Genomic DNA, 17,327 nt, shown 5'->3' on the forward strand with positions numbered 1-17,327 from the left:
CCTGCTCTCTTCCCTCCACTCCAGGCCTTGCTTGGTTTCCAGGGATCTAAGAGCTGTGGCTTCCCGTTGCCCTGACTCAACGGAACCCCATTCTGTCGGTGCCAGAGAAGATTGGGGCCTTTTTCCAGGAAAGAGGAAGCAGCCTAGGACCAGATGGGCAGGCTTAAGAGAGGACAGAAGGGGCAGGGGTGTCCCAGGCTGTCTTAGCCAAGTCTTCTGAGAGGAGGGAACAGTAGGGCAGCGTTTGCTCAACTAACATGTTATTAGGCACCCATTATGTGCAAAGACAGAAGCCCCAAGCTGTTCCAAGTAAGCAAGAGACCAGGCCAGTGGCAGGCCAAGATTTACCTAGTATTGACAGCGGGGAGCAATACCCTGAGCCCTGGACTGGGCATGTCTAGGTGTGAGGGGAACCTTAGGCCACATGGAGAGGAAGGGAGCAGGAGGCCCCCCAAATCTTCCGGGGACACCGGACAGGGAACAGGATTAGGATGGGACCCTACACCCATTTGTTTCCTCTTTTGCTCAGGGGGAAGATGGGGAGGCTCATCAATGGACAGCTTCTGGCCCTATCCCTTGGCAGGGGCCATGAACAAACCCTGTCGTTCTAGTGGTTGGGGAAGAATCAGCAGGACAAGATTCTCCAAGGACTGCACAGGATAAAAATTTTGGGAGTGGATTAGGCTCCTCGGAAGAGAGAAGCCTGCCATCACTAGCCAGGCGACTTGACCCCAGCCTGATTCCAGGAACACTCACTAGTTATTTTGTCTCAGTCTGGGCAGCTGACCGACCACACCCATAAAGCTGGGCAGTGGACTGTGAACAACAGTCCATGGAGCAAAGGGTGCTCAGCTGATGTCACAGGAAGGCCCTGCTTCAGGACGTCCTGGGGCTTAGCCTCAAGCTACAACTAAAGCAGCATAAGTTGGGGGGATGGGTAGGTCATAGGAGCTAGACGGAGAGAAAACATCTGCCAAATGTTATGGATGGCAGCAACGGCAGTCTCACCTCCATGGTGGACCTCTGCATTACAGTTAAGGGACTTCCCTGGTGGTCCGGTGGTTAAGACTCCATGAAAAAGTGAAACAAACAACAACGAAAAACCAGTGTTATGATTAAATGCCAAATAGCGGTAGGGCAGTATTAAAATTGGGCAGAAGTTGAGAAGGCAGGGTTCCAGGCTGGTGAAGAGACAGGCAAGCAAAATCTAGCATGTGTAAGAGTCAGTGGAGGGAGGAACAATGAGGGGCTTAGATTTATGATTAGGCATTGAGATTAGCAGAAAAATCCTGGGACAACCAGGGAGGGAACAGACCAAGCAAGCACTAGTGAAGAAAGTGACTTGAGAAGTCAGCGCCCCCAGGTACCTGAGTGTGGAGAGTTCTGTGGGGAGCAGCACCATCTGCTGGCCAAAAGGAAGAACAGACCCTGCTCCTAGACTGGAGAGTGCTGTGCTTAGTTGCTCAGTTGAGACTCTCTGCAAACTCATGGAGTGTAGTCCGCCAGGCTCCTCTGTCCATGGGATTCTCCAGGCAAGAATACTGGAGTGGGTTGCCATGCCCTCCTCCAGGGGATCTTCCAGACCCAGGGATCGAACCCAGGTCTCCTGCATCGCAGGCAGATTCTTTACCATCTGAGCCAGCAGGGAACCCCATGAATACTAGAGTGGGTAGACTATCCTTTCTCCAGGAGATCTTCCTGACCTAGGAATCGAACTGGGGCCTCTTGCATTGCAGGCAGATTCTTTACCAGCTGAGTTACCAGGGAAGCCCAGACTTGGGAGGGTAGGCCTTAGAGCCCAACCCAAGTTTGGAGTCAGAAAGAACAGAGTGAAGGCAAAGAATCAAAAAATCATCCTGTCACATCTCCAGGAGGAGCAAGGGCCAAGGCTTGAAAGTGTGCAGGGCCTTGGCAGCTTCCTGTGGCACCCCAGCCCTTCTTGCAGATCACTCACACGCCGCTCTACCCAGCATCAACACAAAGGCACCAACTCCAGAGTACCAGGGCAATGCAGACAGTTTAATGCTCTCCACCATCTCCCACTGTCCTCCAGGAGGCTCTCTGACCCAGGGCAACCCTCACACTGGAGCCCCAGACAGTGTGTGCACAAGAGTAGGCCCACTGTCAGCCCCACATCTCACCCCAACCCATGCCCAGGGCTTGGGGGGCTTGTCTTTTCACCTGTGGGACCAAGAAGCAGACAGAAGAGTGCTTCTGAGAGAGACAAGCCATAGCGAAAAGGAAGGTCAGGAGGTAATGCTCCAGAAGAACAGGTGTGTGGAGGCTGAAAAGAGCTGCTAGACGCAGGGGGACAGTGATGGGGTCAGAACTCTGACTTCTCCAGGCCATGGCCCTCTACTGGGAAGCAGGCTTACGGCCTGGGCCAAACAGCAGCTCTAAGGCAGCTCTGAAGACCAGCACAGGCAGCCGGCAGAAAGCATCACAGCTGACACCTGAGGGCAACAGGGATAGCTGCACTCCCCCCACCACCGTCCCAGCCCAGCAGCCTCCAGGAGACTGAGCACAGATGATGCTGTGGCTTTCCCAAGAAGGGACAGACCCCCGACCGCCTGCCCGCCTATCGGGGTTGACATCTTCCTACAACCAGCTGAGGTGCTCCTCCTCGTAGCGCTGGGGGTCAATGAAGGGCCGGTCAATAGAGCGGATCATCAGCTCTCCACAGTACACGCACTCAGCGGCCACGAGTTCATCCAGGTCAGCCTTGAGCTGTTCCCGACTGGGCCCCCCGGCAGCAGTGCCCCCCTCAGCCTCCTTAGCCCGGGCAGAGCCCTTGGCAGGGGGTGGAGCAGCTCCCAGCTTTCGTTGTAGCTCCTCGAGCCGGGCCTGCTTGTAGGCCGGCAGGCCGGGCCGCACAGCCTGCAGCAGGCAGTCTGCATGGAACATGTGGCCGCAGAGGAAGAGGTAAAAGGGGCGGTTGAGCAGGGGGAAGTCGCAGGTGGCACATTTGTCCTGGGGCTCTACGGTGCCATAGCGGCCCCGCAGCTCCTGCAGGTCTCTCCGGATGCGCTGGGCACTGGCTGTGGCCTCTTCCATCTCTCGCTGTAGCTCTTGGATGTGGTGATTGTAGGCCTTCAGTGAGCTGCAGATGGCCTCCTTGAAGTGGTCAATGGTGACGAAGTCAGGAAAGAAAGGCAGCACGTCTTCAATCTTGAGCAGGGGGCAGCTGGCCAGGCAGGCCATGGCCGTCTGCACGTCTTCCTCCTCCTGCACCACGTGCCGCGCAATCTTCAGCCACAGCTTCTTGCGCAGCTCCTCGTCTTCCTCAGGAAGGTCAGCACACTGCTTGGCCAGGTCCACGTCCACCTGTAAGGAAGCTGAGACTGTTAGGGTCAAGTCCCCTCCCCACCCAGGACAGAGCCTGTGGGAAAGACAGATGCCCGAGAGAACGGATGCCCAGCACTCCTGGCAACAAGAAAGATTGGGCTTCTGGGGGCTGAGAGAGGGGCTACTGAAACAGGAAGGAACCTGAAACAGGAAGGCCCGTCAGTAACGGGCCTGTCCCTGTCAGAGCTACGCAAATGCTACTTATTGATGGTGGGCCTGCAGTATTAGTGAAGTTAAAAATCACCTGGGGAAATACCTAAAATACAAATTTTTGGGCCCTCACCCAGACATTCTGATTCAGTAAGTCTTGGATTCAAACCCAGGAATTTGATTTTTTTTTCTTTTTCTTTTGACTGCAATGCATGGCTGGCAGGATCTTAGTTCCCTGACCAGGGATTGAATCCGCGCCCTCGGCAGTGAAAAGGCACAGTACTAACCACTGCACAACCAGGAAATTCCCTCAAATTTTAAATAGCACTTTATACAATCCAAAGTAGGTGATAATTCATGATCTGTGCAATGCAACTCAGCACCTTCCCATTCTGCAACTGTGGCTAGCATGTATGCAGAACTTACCTGCGAGGGAAGTGCTTATTATATTATCCCTATTTTGCAGCTGAATAACCTGACGCAAAAAGAGGTTCAGAAACCAGTCTGAGGTTACACAGCTTAGTACAAGGCAGAACCAGAATTCAAACCCTAACTTCTGAGTTGTGTTCTTCACCTCTATACAACAGCTCCTCTGTGGGAGAGGCCAGCACCCCTTAGCCACGGTCCCACCCCCCAACTTTCAGCATGTCATGCTTTCTAGTCTTCTCTCCCAGATGGGGTCAAGGATCACCAGCTCACCTGCAGGGCCAGGTCCACAGCCTCCTCATACAGCTCCAGGACCTTGTAGACGTGGACACAAGCACGGTGGTGGCCGTGCTCAGCGCAGAGCCGTAGCGCATACTTGAGATCATAATGCACGCGGTGCGGGCTGGCCCCGGCCTGCTCCAGGTAGGCCAGCAGTGAGGCTGGTTGGCCCCGGGCATAGAGCGACAGCAGGTAATTGTGAATGGCCTGCTCGGTCTCGCCCAGCACGTTCACGCAGAATTCCATGTAGCGGATGGCTTGGCTCACCTGCTGGGCCTCACCACCTTGGCTATAGTTCACCAGGGCAGGAATGAGCTGCCGGGCATCCAGCCGGCTGCCCATCTCAATCCAGGCGTCCACCAGCTGGCGAGGGATGTGACGGATGAGGATGGGTGAGAACTTGTAGAAGAGCTGGGGGTCACGGTGGCGGGCCAGCACGGCCAAGGCCTCCTCGTAGGCCTCATGCTGGCAGTGGTAGGCAACGACGCGCTCGTAATCCTGCATGATCACAGCGAAGTACACCATGTGCTCCGTGTCCCCGTGGCTGGCCAACAGCTCGTGGATGGAGGCCCGGCTGGCGAAGAGCCACTCCTTGTGGCGAGGGCTACTGAGGAAGGAGCGGAAGCGCTCTCGGGTTTCCCGGTAGAGGTTCAGGGCGTCGGGGTCACCCTGCAGGGCCCCGAGCCGGCTCAAGTAGAGCTCCGTCAGCCAGGCGGTCAGCAGGGTTGCCTGGGTTCGCTCAGAAGGCTTCAAACTGGCCAGTTTTCGCTGCAGGAACTCGGCCAGCGCCTCCTCCTGTCGGGCCTCCAAGAACTTAAGGGCGATCTCTTCAAAGTAGCTCTGAGTCAGGGCATAGCAGCGGGCGCTCTCCAGGTAGCGACGCTGGCGGAAGCAGAAGTCAGCCTCCCGGGCCAGGACTGTGTCCAGGCAGTCAGGCCGCTCTCGACAATACTCCTTGGCCAGGTCGAAGCGGTTCATGTCTAGGTAGGTGCGCCAGACATCCCGTGCCTCCCGCTGTACGTGGTAGCGGAAGACAGCCCGCTCGGTGTGGGCCCACAGGTGGCCCGTGGAAGAGTCCTTCACCATGTGCTTCAGCGGCCCGAACTTCTCCAGGAAGTGGTCCCGCAGCACCACCTGCCCCGTCAGCGTGCACACCGCCTCCACCCGGTCTGCCAGCAGCAGCAGGAAGTGGAACTGGGTCAGGACGATGGCCAGGGGTGGGCTGGCCCCAGGACCCACGCCCTCTGGGTACTCCCAGACCCGCTCCTCGCTCAGCAGCGAGTCCGGACGTCCGCAGTCCAACGATCCATACAACACGCCATCTCCCATCATCCAGGCGAAGGCCCGGGGCGCAGAGCGCAACTTGGGGGTGTAGAAGGCCAGCTCGCTGTAGCCCAGACTGCTGGGGAACTCACGGAATGGGGGTGGGTGGTCAGCGTAGGCAGCAAAAAGCCCCGAGAAACCCTGGGCTTCAGCTCCCTCCGCCACTCGGCCTATAAACTGGAAGAGGCGCTGCCGAGTGGTGGCGATGACAAAACCGCGCCCTTCAGGGCCCCGCTCAGCCTCAAGGGAGCACACAGGTGCTGGGCCCCCTTCTTCATTTAGAACGTACAATGGACGGAAGTAGAGATCCGGGGCAGGGCCAAAAAGCCCACCCTCGCTGGCCGAAAGCTCTGCTTCGAAGATCTGCCCTTGGGCGGTGCCGACCAGGATGGGGCCCGTGCTGCTCTCGGTGCCCAGGGCCTTATTCCAGCCCACACTCTCCACCAGCTGCCCCTTCCAGCGTGCCAGGGGCCGAACCTTCTGTCCATTACGATTCACATAGAGGACCTCAGTGCTGCTCAGAGCAATCAGCAGATGAGAGCCTGGAGGGGGGCAAAGCATGGCACCCTAGAGGATGCTGCCTACCCGCCCTCAGGTACCACCCACCCTGGCAGTGACCCACCCTCAACAGTCCCCTCCCCCACCTCAGAACTCTATCGCCACTCACCAGTAGGGTCCAGGAACATCTTGTGAACTTTGGCATCATCCTTGCGCCCCAGCTCCACATGGTTGGGTTCATTGGCTTTGCCCAAGTCAATGCTGTCGAGACAAGAGTCAGAGCATGACTCCAGAGGAGAGCAGAGCCTTTTTATGAATCACAGACCTCTTTATAATCAGATGAAAGGCACAACCTTTCCTCCCTGAAATCTACACAGACACATAAAATTCTGAATACAATCCCAAGGGAACTCTGAAACACATATGGGGTCCTCCTTCAGAACCCTCAGCTCTGAGAATCTACTTCATTTTGAGAAGTCACTAAGCAGAAGTCTTTTGTTTCTGCTCAACACACCCCCAGTGCCTCCAGGAAGATGGGCAGGGACATCCCAGAATTCTGGGGTAAAAAGGGAACCACCAATAGTAGCTAATGGTTATTGAGCACTTTCTAGATACCCAGCACCATGCTAAGAGCTTGAGCTAGTATGACCTCAATTAATCTTCACAATAATCTTGAGGGGTATTCCCTTAAGGTTATTCCCTATTTTAAGGTATTTCCCTTATTAAAACCTTTTCAAATGATACACTCATTCTAATCAAAGAATCAATGCAAAATTGTATGAAGGGGAACTTCCCTGGCGGTCCAGTGGTTAAGAATCCGCCCTGCAAAGCAGGGAATGAGGGTTTGATACTCTTGCCTAGAAAATCCCATGGACGGAGGAGCCTGGTAGGCTGCAGTCCATGGGGTTGCTAGGAGTCAGACATGACTGAGTGACTTCACTTTCACACACTGGAGAAGGAAATGGCAGCCCACTCCAGTGTTCTTGCCTGGAGAATCCCAGGGATGGCGGAGCCTGGTCGGCTGCCGTCTATGGGGTCGCACAGTCGGACACGACTGAAGTGACTTAGCAGCAGCAGCAGGGAACTAAGATCCCACAAACCTCAGGGCAACTGAGCCTAAGACCCGCATTGAATATCCCATGTGCCACAACTAAGACCCCACACAATCAAATTTAAAAACAAAAAGTAAGTATGTATGAAGAAAAAGTTAATGACTTTCCTTCTAAATTCCTGTTATTCCCAGCAGAAAAAACTGATATTAATATCTGTCTCCATGTTCACAACATAAAGTTATTTTATCACTGTTTTTATAATTTATACCTTACTTTTCTCAATGATATTTCATGAACATTCCACCGGGTCAATAGATACAGCTTTCATTGTTTTAATAACTGCATAATATTTCCTTTTATGGCTGAATCATAACTTAATCGTTTTCCTACTGATGGGCATTCAGTTTGGGTCTAGTTTTTCCTACCAGTAACATGGTTGCAATCAACATCCTTATATATATACCTTTCAAACTGCTAGTTTTCTTTCTATGATTTGAATTCCCCAAAGTGGGACTGTCAGGAAAGTCACAGATACTTTAAAGTTTAACAGACATTTCTTTTCCAAAAGGTGGTGGCAATTTATACTCTTTTCAGTAATATACGAGTCCATCTCTGTATATCTTCACCAGCATCATACATTGACATTTTAAACTCTTGCTAATCTTATGAGTTAAAAATAATAGTATCTTAGTTGTTTTATTTTTTTCAATTTTTTTGCCATACCGCACAACATGAGGGATTTTAGTTCCCCAATCAGGGATTGAACCTACGTCCCCTGAATTGGAAGCACAGAGCCTTAGTCACCAGACCACCAGGGAAGTCCCTTACTGTTATTTTAATTAGCATTTCCCACAGGTTTAAAATATTTTCAGATGTTTACTGGAAATCTGGAGTTCCTCTTCTGCGAACTGCTTGTTTATATTGTTTACCTTTCCTTTTCTACTGAACTGTCTTTTTCTTATTAATTTGAAAGGGTTTTTTAAGGAACAGGAATTTAAATCTTTAGTCATATATGGAAAAACATTATTTTCCCACCATCTTTTGTCCTGACCTGCTTCATGTGCTTTTCTATTTTTACTTTGTCATAACAGCAATTACTACATAGTCAAATCTATCTTTTCCTTTGTGGATTCTGGATTTTCTAGCTTGAGTAAGAAGGTCTCCCTTAAGCCCAAGAACTTAGAAATTTATTAAATATTCTTTAATATTCACACTGCTTATTTTTTATATTTAAATAATTATTCTACTTAGAATTCATTTTTGTGATACAGAGATTTAGCTCTGTTTCATCTCAGACGGTTATTCTGAATAGAACCTTTTGTCATGTATTATTTTCATTTACTTGAGATATTTCCAGTTTTATTGAGATATTTTATTTCTGCTGCTACTGCTAAGTCACTTCAGTCGTGTCCGACTCTGTGCGACCCCATAGACGGAAGCCCACCAGGCTCCCCCGTCCCTGGGATTCTCCAGGCAAGAACACTGGAGTGGGTTGCCATTTCCTTCTCCGATGTGTGAAAGTGAAAAGTGAAAGTGAAGTCGCTCAGTCATGTCTGACCCCTAGCGACCCCACGGACTACAGCCAACCAGGCTCCTCCATCCGTGGGATTTTCTAGGCAAGAGTACTGGAGTGGCTTGCCATTGCCTTCTCCGATTTTATTTCTACTTATAGTGAATTTATTTCAGAACTCTAGACAGTTCCACTTATCTACATGACTAACTTTGTGGGTTGGTACTGTTTATAACGGGCTTCCTTGGTGGCTCAGTGGTAAAGAATTTGCCCGCAATACAGGAGACCCTGGAGAAGGAAATAGCAACCTACTCTAGTATTTTTGCCTGGGAAATCTCATGGACAGAGAAGCCTGGTGGGCTACAGTCCATGGGGTCACAAAGAGTTGGACATGACTTGGTGACTAAACACACACACACACAGTCTGTAACAGATCAAGGGACATGTTCAGAGAGACCAGGTGACTTGCTCAAGATTCCATTGCTGTAAGTGGCAGAGCTGAGCTCTGAGTCCAGGTTTACTACACTATATCAGTTCTCTCTGTGAAAGGATAGGCTATTTCCCAAAAATTCCAAATCACTGTTTCACCTGCCCATGGAAGAAAGACCTGGTCAGTCAACAGTTCCAAAATACCACCAATCCATTTCCTACATTCCTAAACCTTCTGGGTCTTCATTTACCGGAGTAGTGTATCCTTGCCGAGGCTCATGCAGAGCTGATTGCAAGAGACGACAAGACTGGTGATGCGCTCGGAAGGGGTAAAGTCAATGCGCTGCTTCGTGAAGATGGGTGCTTCCTTCTCTAGCTGAGCATTCACATATCCTAGGCAAGGAGCAAAGGAAAGGTTAACTATGAAACAGAGGAAGGGCAAGAAGAGGCAGATTGCTCCTCTCCACCTTCCCAACATATTCCTACCCCAGGATGTTGGTTCAGTTCAGTCACTTTAAATACCAATATATCAAGCACTTTACTAATCACCTCTACATTAGTCCTAGGCTACATTATAGGTTCTGGGCTCTTCCCACACCTCTGAAAGTATTAAGGGACTGATTCTTTGAACACTTGCTGCTGCTAAGTCACTTCAGTTGTGTCCAACTCTGTGCGACCCCAGAGATGGCAGCCCACCAGGCTCCCCCGTCCCTGGGATTCTCCAGGCAAGAGTACTGGAGTGGGTTGCCAATGCCTTCTCCCCTTTGAACCCTTAGGATGCTATTAAACCACTATGTACCTGCTCCTGGTGGTAATGAGGGAAAGTTTGAGTGTTCTCCCGTATCAGTCTTTGGCCAAGCAATCCCAGCTCAACTAAAGTTGTCTAGTTCCACTTTCTTCTCTCCTCCCTGCCCACGCAATAATGCTCTCAATGAGTCTCCAGAAGAATGAGGACAGAGGGATCCCTGAGAAACCCTTCCAATCAGTTGGTTAACAAACTGCTGGCACTTTCTCTCTAGCCTTTACTTTCATTTCTCTATCACCACTCAAAATATTCCTTCACTTCAGATGCCTCTGCCAACTCTGTACTACTTTCTACAAAAACTTCCCCTCACCATCCAGCTGCAAACAGCTCTACCAAAAGCTTAAGATACTTCATTTCCCCCTGTTCAGTGACAGAGTTCCCTCTAGGCTCATCCCTCCTTCCCCTACAGCACTCCCCTTTCACCAGTTCTTTACTCTTTCTCTTACCTCCAGAAGGGCACTGATGGGAAAAACACTGAATCAGATGAAGCCTATTCTCATCTGAACCTATTCTCAGTTTTCCCAACTGCTGCCCTCTAAGCAAGTCACTTCCTTATCTGAGTCCCAGTTCCCTCTTAGAAGGACTCTAGTGGCATGGCCTAGATCACGCGGCTGTGCTTGCTGCTCTTTCAAACTTCGACCATCCACCGCCTGGAGGCCATGAGAAACTGAGGAGAACCAAGGGCCTAGATCCAGACTGCAGGTCCAGGAGGTGAACCCGAGCTCCTGGAGCCACCCCCTCCGCTCCTCCCATGCAGATGCCAGGAGAGCCGAGAGGTGCAGCGGCGCCCTCACTTCCCTTACCCGAGTGGGGAATGCCCACGCTGGGGCAGCCAGGCTGCAAGACGGTCGAGCGGGACAAGGAGTCCTCGTATTCATCCAGGATAGACGCCATGGTGCCCGGCCTCTGGGTCCTCCGTCCCAGGGATTACAACAGGGCTCCCCCCAGGGATCCCCGTCTCCCCGGATTGGAAGCTGCGACTCCCCAACCTCGACAGGAATCTGACAGATCCTGGCAATCCGCCACCGCCAACTCCTTCTCTTTAAAATCCTGAGAATCTTTTCACTCTCTCCTTATAGAGCGAGAAGATCGGAGAGCCCGCCTCCTTGAATTTGGCGCAGTCCTGCACCCAACTCACGCCCCCAAGAGAGCACCGGTTCCCCTTAGCCGATCTCAGGTGATCCCAACCTCGCCCGAGCACCTCAGCTGACTCCCGCCCCTGGGACGCACGCCTATAACGTAACTTCCGGGTTCTCAGAGGCCCACGTTTGCTGGCGCAGGAACGTCGCGGAGCCGGCCCTTGGGAGGTGGGGCGAGGGTTGCGGTGGGCGGGGCGGGGTGGCGGTAGGGGCGGGGTCGGCTGGCGGGAGGGCGGGGCTATGGCCTAGCTGGCTCTCCAGCGGAGTGCTCCGATCTCTGCTGGGGAGAGTCCGAGCTGGTGGTGGTGGTTTAGTCACTAAACCATGTTCGACTCTTGCGACCCCATGGACTGTATGTAGCCCGCCAGACTCCTCTGTCCATGGGATTCTCCAGGCAAGGATACTAGAGTGGGTTGCCATTTCCTTCTCCAGGTGATCTTCCTGACCCAGGGATTGAACCTAGGTCTCCTGCACTGCAGGCAGTTTCTTTACCGACTGAGCTACTCAGGAAGCCCCTAGGTGGGGGACGGACCCCGCTGAACACAAGCCCCACCCTCCTGAACTCTGCTGCAGTTCTAGACTTTGACACCAGGAGGCAATCCTGGCTTTCTCAATCGCCTTCCCAGACCCGCCCAGCGCAATCCAGCCTCAGCCTCTGAGAAGGTCCCCAGCATTTTTGACGCCCAGGCTTCCCTCCCGCAGATCACTCAGCCTCTCTGGTCAGCTCCCGCTCGCACGTTTAAAAATAGTCCATTGCCCTAGGTCCCCAGTGAAGGAAAAGGCAACCCACTCCAGTACTTTTGCCTGGAGAATTCCATGGACAGAGGAGCCTAGAGGGCTGCAGTCCATGAGGTCGCAGAGTCGGACACGACTAAGCGACTAACACACACACTAGGTCCCAGGAGAACATTCCTTTCTTCAATCTAAATGCCACCTAAATCCTGCCTTCACATGGCACAGGCAAGCAGTCCTGGCCTCTCTTCTCCCACATCCAGGGACCCACCAGTTTCCAGAAAGTGGCAGAGATGGTGGCTCGGCCAGTAGGAAGCTATGTGCTACTCAGTCTCTTCTCTAGTTCTTAGTGGCTCCTCCGTGTTGAGCACTTACTCTCTGCCTGGCCTTGAGTTAGGTGCTGGGGTCACAGAGATAAGTACAACAACTGTCATGGAAGAGCATAATCCAGAGGGGCGATTGGCCCATAAATAGGTAGTTAATGCTGATTGTGAGGTGAAAGTCGCTCTTGTCCTACTCTTTGTGACCCCATGGACTGTAGCCTGTCAGTCTCCTCTGTCCAGGGAATTCTCCAGGCCAGAATACTTGAGTGGTTATAGCTGTTCCTTTCTCCAGGGGGTCTTCCCAACCCAGGTATTAAACCCAGGTCTCCCGCATTGCAGGCGGATTCTTTACAGTCTGAGCCACCAGGGAAGCCCTAGTTAATGCTAGAAAAACAATTTATGATTTGTTCAGCAGCGCACTCATTCCACAAATAAGCAGTCAAGCGCGCGCATGTACACACACACACACACACACACACACATACACTGTTCCTGGCTCTGGGGACACCACACAGAACAGAAAAAAGTCTGCCCTCCAGATGTGTACAAGGGACATGGCTACAGCGCTGTTGAAGCACAAATGCCTGAAAAGCCTGGCTGGAACAAGGGATGAGGGATGTTGGAGGCGGACAGGGAGTTCAGAGCAATGAAACAGCGAGGGTTTGGGTGTAAAACTCTTGGTTTCCTTCTTCCACCTGCCTGGGCAACCCAGAAAGAATCTGTTCCTTTCTTTGGGCTCACGGGCTATGCTACCTTGCTAAAGTGGAAGACTATCTAGGCAGGGTTACCAATGCCCTAGCTTTAACCTACAGACCCCGATTAATGACCAAGAACCCCCTGTTTATTCTCAAAAACGTCCAGATATGCACCGTACATGGTGCGGTTATTCTTCTCTTGCTAAACTTTCCTGGTGGGCGCAGAGGACTGGACCCTCATCAGCCCTCACCGAAGGTTCTGTGGGCCTGGAGTGTCCCTGACTGGTTCACGGCCCAACATATTAAATAACTTCCCGGAGATCCCGGGCCGGCCTCTCCCACCTGAAACCTGCGGCCGCGACGCCAAGGGCGCTGAGCAGCAGGTTAGGTCCCAGGAGGGAAGGTACCCAAGCTACGGCTTAGGGAGGTTTCCGCCCGGAGAAAAGTGATCCCAGTGTGTAAGGCTCCACCCTAGATCACCTGCCGGCTGCATTTTGGGAAACACAGATAGGTCCAGACGAAGGTCAAATAACCAGAAAAGGTACATTTCCTGAGTACCTACAGATGCGCCAAAAGCCACACTAAGTTCCTAATATTCAGTGTTATTTCATCTTACCTCACACTAATGCTATAAAATAGTCACTGCTCTTTTCCCCACGTTAGGAAAGCGGAAACTGAAATTCAGCATGGTGAAGCATTTTGTCCAAGGTCATGTGGCCAGCAAGTGAGGAAACCAGGAAGCAATATTCAAATGCAAGCAAATACTTAAGAGTTTACCACCACACCGTCCATGACCCCAGAACAAGCTGAGGGAAGGGTGACACAGCTGAATCCTCAGGTCTGAACTGTGCAGAGAGAGTGTGCCCCCTGCATGGAGCTGGTGTCTCAAAGAAACAGAGTTTTTCCAGCCACCTCACTGTCCCCAGAGCCTCCCTCTCAGTTCCACTGCTCTCTGGGATGTATGGGGTGGAGCCTAAGTGGGCCTACACACTCAATACGACTCCCTGTTGAGCTGATTACCACAGTTTTCCCCCGTGTACTGGGTCTTCAACCTTAGGCTGGACTTTTTGAGTAAGAGTCAGAGACCAGCCTTCTTATTCACTCGGTAGCTGTGACACTGTGTACATCTGATGCTCTTAGCATTGATCTTCGCATCTACAGAAATAGGTATAATGATACCTAGTAGGTCTGTGTGGAAGAGTAAATGAGGTGATCTAGGTGAAAGCTCATTGTGATAACACAATGTTCAACGTAGAGTACGTGCTCAATAAACTCTAAATGTGGCTTTAACCTGAGAGTCTCTCAAGTCCACCTCCTCCAAGAAGTCTCCCTCAGAACTACTATGGATTTCCTTGTATTGACCTCTACTGGCACCTATTTATGAAGCATGGGCATTTGGCTTTGATGTAACGGATGCTGATTGTGGCTGCTGCTGCTGCTGCTGCTAAGTCGCTTCAGCCGTGTCCGACTCTGTGCGACCCCATAGACGGCAGCCCACCAGGCTCCCCCGTCCCTGGGATTCTCCAGGCAAGAACACTGGAGTGGGTTGCCATTTCCTTCTCCAATGCATGAAAGTGAAAAGTGAAAGTGAAGTCACTCAGTCATGTCGGACTCTTCGCGACCCCATGGACTGCAGCCTACCAGGCTCCTCCATCCATGGGATTGTGGGGAATGCCTCAAATATTCCTGAGTACCTGAATACAGAAATGCCTTAGGGAACTTACAGCTGGAGATGCAGATCCACTCATTCCTACCCAAAAAACCGCTGTGGGAAACTTCCCTGGTGGTCCAGTGGCTAAGACACAGAGCTTCCAATGCAAGGGGCCCAGGTTCGATCCCTGGGCAGGGAAGTAGATCCCACATTCTACAGCTAAGAGTTCTTGTGGCTCAACTAAAAGATCCTGCATGCTGCAACTAAGACATGGTGCAACCAAATAAATAAATACTAAGAAAAGAAATATGGTAGTTGCCATGAAACAGGTAAGGGCTGACTGCTGGGCCAAGGATAGAGAGGATTGGTGTATGAAAACCAGTGAATCTGAGCTAAGACTTGAAGTGCATGTGTGATTTCCAAGGGCCAAAAAGGGAAAGCAGCAGGTGGATCTGCAAAGACCTGCAAATAGTGTGATGCTGGCAGGGAGGTGGGGGAGGTAGGGGGTGGCTGAGGAGCACTGGGAGTAGGGCAGTGGGTGAAATGGGACTGGTGGTGGCCAGATTGTGAAAGCTATTGAATGGGCCATCAGAAGGTTTTGGCTGGGGATGAAACCACCTGATGTGGGTTCTGGAAAGATGGGTGGTGGCTTGGGTAGAGTCCACATCAGAGAGGATGAGCTCTGAGGCAGAAACAGAGGAGAAGTGGAGAGGGCCCAGCCTGGAAAAGAGAGAGTAGACTGGGAAGACGTTTCTGAGGAAGGGGCACTGGGCTTAGTGTCAGGTTAGGCACTGGGGGGAGGGGAGCCAGCAAGGAAGAGTGCAGGACTGCTGCTGGGAGACCTAGCAGATGGTCCAGTGACAACTTTGTCTGGGAGGAGGACGAGCTGGGTTGGGGTGGGGCAGAGGTCACATGATTGAGCTCAATCTGGATGACTGCATTTGAGGCCCCTGCAGGGCATTTACTCCAAGAGACCCAGCACCTGTGGGACATTCCCTTACTCACTAATAAATATTTATTAAACAATTGCATGAATGAGTTTTCTCATGCTTTAGTTTCTACGTTTGTTAAAGGAGAAAAATCTACCTTGCAGTGTTTTGTGTTAAAATTAGTGAACCAATATTGATATATTATTATTCATTGACATCCATACTTTATTCAGATTTCCTTAATTTTTAACCAAATAACCTTTCTGTTCCAGTACCCCCATTCAGCAGATGACCTTGCATTTCTTTTATAATGACTTTTTAATGTTTATTTTTATTTATTTGGGTGTGCTGGGTCTTTTTTTTTCACTAGGGTCATTTTTCAGCTCTAAAATTATCTGATTTTATTTCTAAGAATATGTTTCAGTTATATCTAATTGTCTTTAAGATTCCAGGCACTTTTCATGTTTGAACTGTGGACCTGTTTGCTTCTCTATCTTCAATCTTTATGAATTATCTGACTTTAAAATTGCTGCCCACTTCTGTCCTGTTTAGTCTGAACCCCAATGGACAGCCCCCTCTTCTCCACAGTGTTCAGATGCGCAGCCAGGAGATGACTCTTGACTCCTCCATGGGCAGGCTCTCAGTCCTGCCCCAGGATTCTGTGGCATTTCCCTACTCTAATCTTTCACCTACTTTCTTAGGTAATTTCACATCTTTCTGTCTTCCTTGACACCATTCAAACCTTTCCCCTCCTCCTAACTCTCAGCTAATAAATCTGTGTCCTATCTTCCTGAGAAGAAAGAAGCAGGAGAGGATTTATATAAGATCCATTGCCTCGTCTACCCACTTATCTGCTCCTTTGCCTTTGTTTTTTTTAAGTTGGAGGATAATTGCTTTACAATATTGTGCTGGTTTCTGCCATACATCAGCATGAATCGGCCATAGGTATGCCTATGTCCCCTCCCTCTTGAACCTCCCACCCACCTCCCTGTGTCGGGTCTTACTTGCTGCACGCGGGATCTTCAATCTTTGTTGCATCATGCAGGATCTTTTAGTTGTGGCTTGTGGGATCTAGTTCCCCAACCAGGGATCAAACCCAGGTCCCCAGCATTGGGAGCACAGAGTCTTAGCCAGTGGACCACTAGGAAAGTCCCTGACCTTGTATTTAGTTATCATTTCTCCTTAGGCTCCTCTTGACTGTGGCAGTTTTTTCAGACTTTCCTTGTTTTAGGTGACCTTGACAATTTTGAGGAACACTGGGCAGGTAGAATGCTCTCTATTGGAATTTGTCTGTTATCTTTTTTTCATGATTAGACTGGGGTTGTTGGGTTTTAAGAGGTAAAGGAACATTATCATCACCTCATATCAAGGGTGCATACCATCAACACTGCTTATCACTGTTGATGTTGATCCCTGACTGAGATTTGTCAGGTTTCTCCACTGTGCAGTTGCTTTTATCCTCCTTTCTAGACTGTACCCTTTGGATGGAAGTCACTATACACAGCCTACACCTAATGAGTGGAGATTTTTGCTTCCTTGGGGGTTAAGTATTTATATAAATGGTTTGGAATTCTTCTACATGGAAAATTTAGGAATTTATTTATAAATTTAACTTTTATTTTAATAATATATTTGAATTGTTGTACATTTTTTCCCAACTGTCTAAGTGGGAAATTAAGGCATCCTAGGTCAGCGGTCCTCAAACTGGGGTTCACAGGTCCTTATGGGGTATGGAAGTCTCTCCCAAGGAGACCACACCAAGTAGTTTTATGAGAATCAGTGCCCAGAGCATCTGTGGCTAAAAGTGACCAGCAGGAGAGAAGGTGCCTGGGAGCAAGGTCACGTCCCCTTCCACCTCTGCTGCTCCTGACTCTTCAGAAGAAAAGCGCACCACACAACCACCTGGGTGGTGAAACAGAAACCCCATCCCTTGGTACATTGCTTCAGAGCTTAAAAAATCTGCAGGGAGCCCAGAAGACAGAACTCTGGAATTGTTGGTTCTTCCACAAAGAGAATAAAGATAAGAAAACTTTGAATAGGA

At 50.7% G+C, this 17,327-nt stretch overlaps 1 protein-coding gene across 1 annotated transcript; it reads right to left on the reverse strand.

Moving 5' to 3' along the window:
* Window positions 1-1,998: 1,998 nt before the first annotated feature.
* VPS18 (VPS18 core subunit of CORVET and HOPS complexes) lies at window positions 1,999-11,040 on the reverse strand. Its single transcript, XM_055436756.2, has 5 exons — window positions 10,621-11,040; window positions 9,264-9,405; window positions 6,191-6,282; window positions 4,195-6,065; window positions 1,999-3,324 (listed from the first exon to the last, which is right to left on the reverse strand). Exons 1-5 carry the CDS (start codon window positions 10,709-10,711, stop codon window positions 2,599-2,601), a joined length of 2,922 nt encoding a protein of 973 aa, XP_055292731.1. The 5' UTR covers window positions 10,712-11,040; the 3' UTR covers window positions 1,999-2,598.
* Window positions 11,041-17,327: the final 6,287 nt, after the last annotated feature.

Source organism: Moschus berezovskii, chromosome 9, assembly GCF_049115385.1.
Source record: "Moschus berezovskii isolate FMDL1 chromosome 9, NW_MosBer_1.0, whole genome shotgun sequence".
NCBI classification, from domain to species: Eukaryota; Metazoa; Chordata; class Mammalia; order Artiodactyla; family Moschidae; genus Moschus; species Moschus berezovskii.

What these genes read in the sequence shown, in the direction of transcription:
- VPS18 (XM_055436756.2), bottom strand. Translation starts at nt 10,711, where the DNA reads ATGGCGTCTATCCTGGATGAATACGAGGACTCCTTGTCCCGCTCGACC. An exon ending in CGTGGGCATTCCCCACTCGG is followed by an intron (nt 9,406 to 10,620) that starts GTAAGGGAAGTG and finishes CTCCTTGCCTAG; the next exon opens with GATATGTGAATGCTCAGCTA. An exon ending in CTGTGGACCTGGCCCTGCAG is followed by an intron (nt 3,325 to 4,194) that starts GTGAGCTGGTGA and finishes GCTTCCTTACAG; the next exon opens with GTGGACGTGGACCTGGCCAA.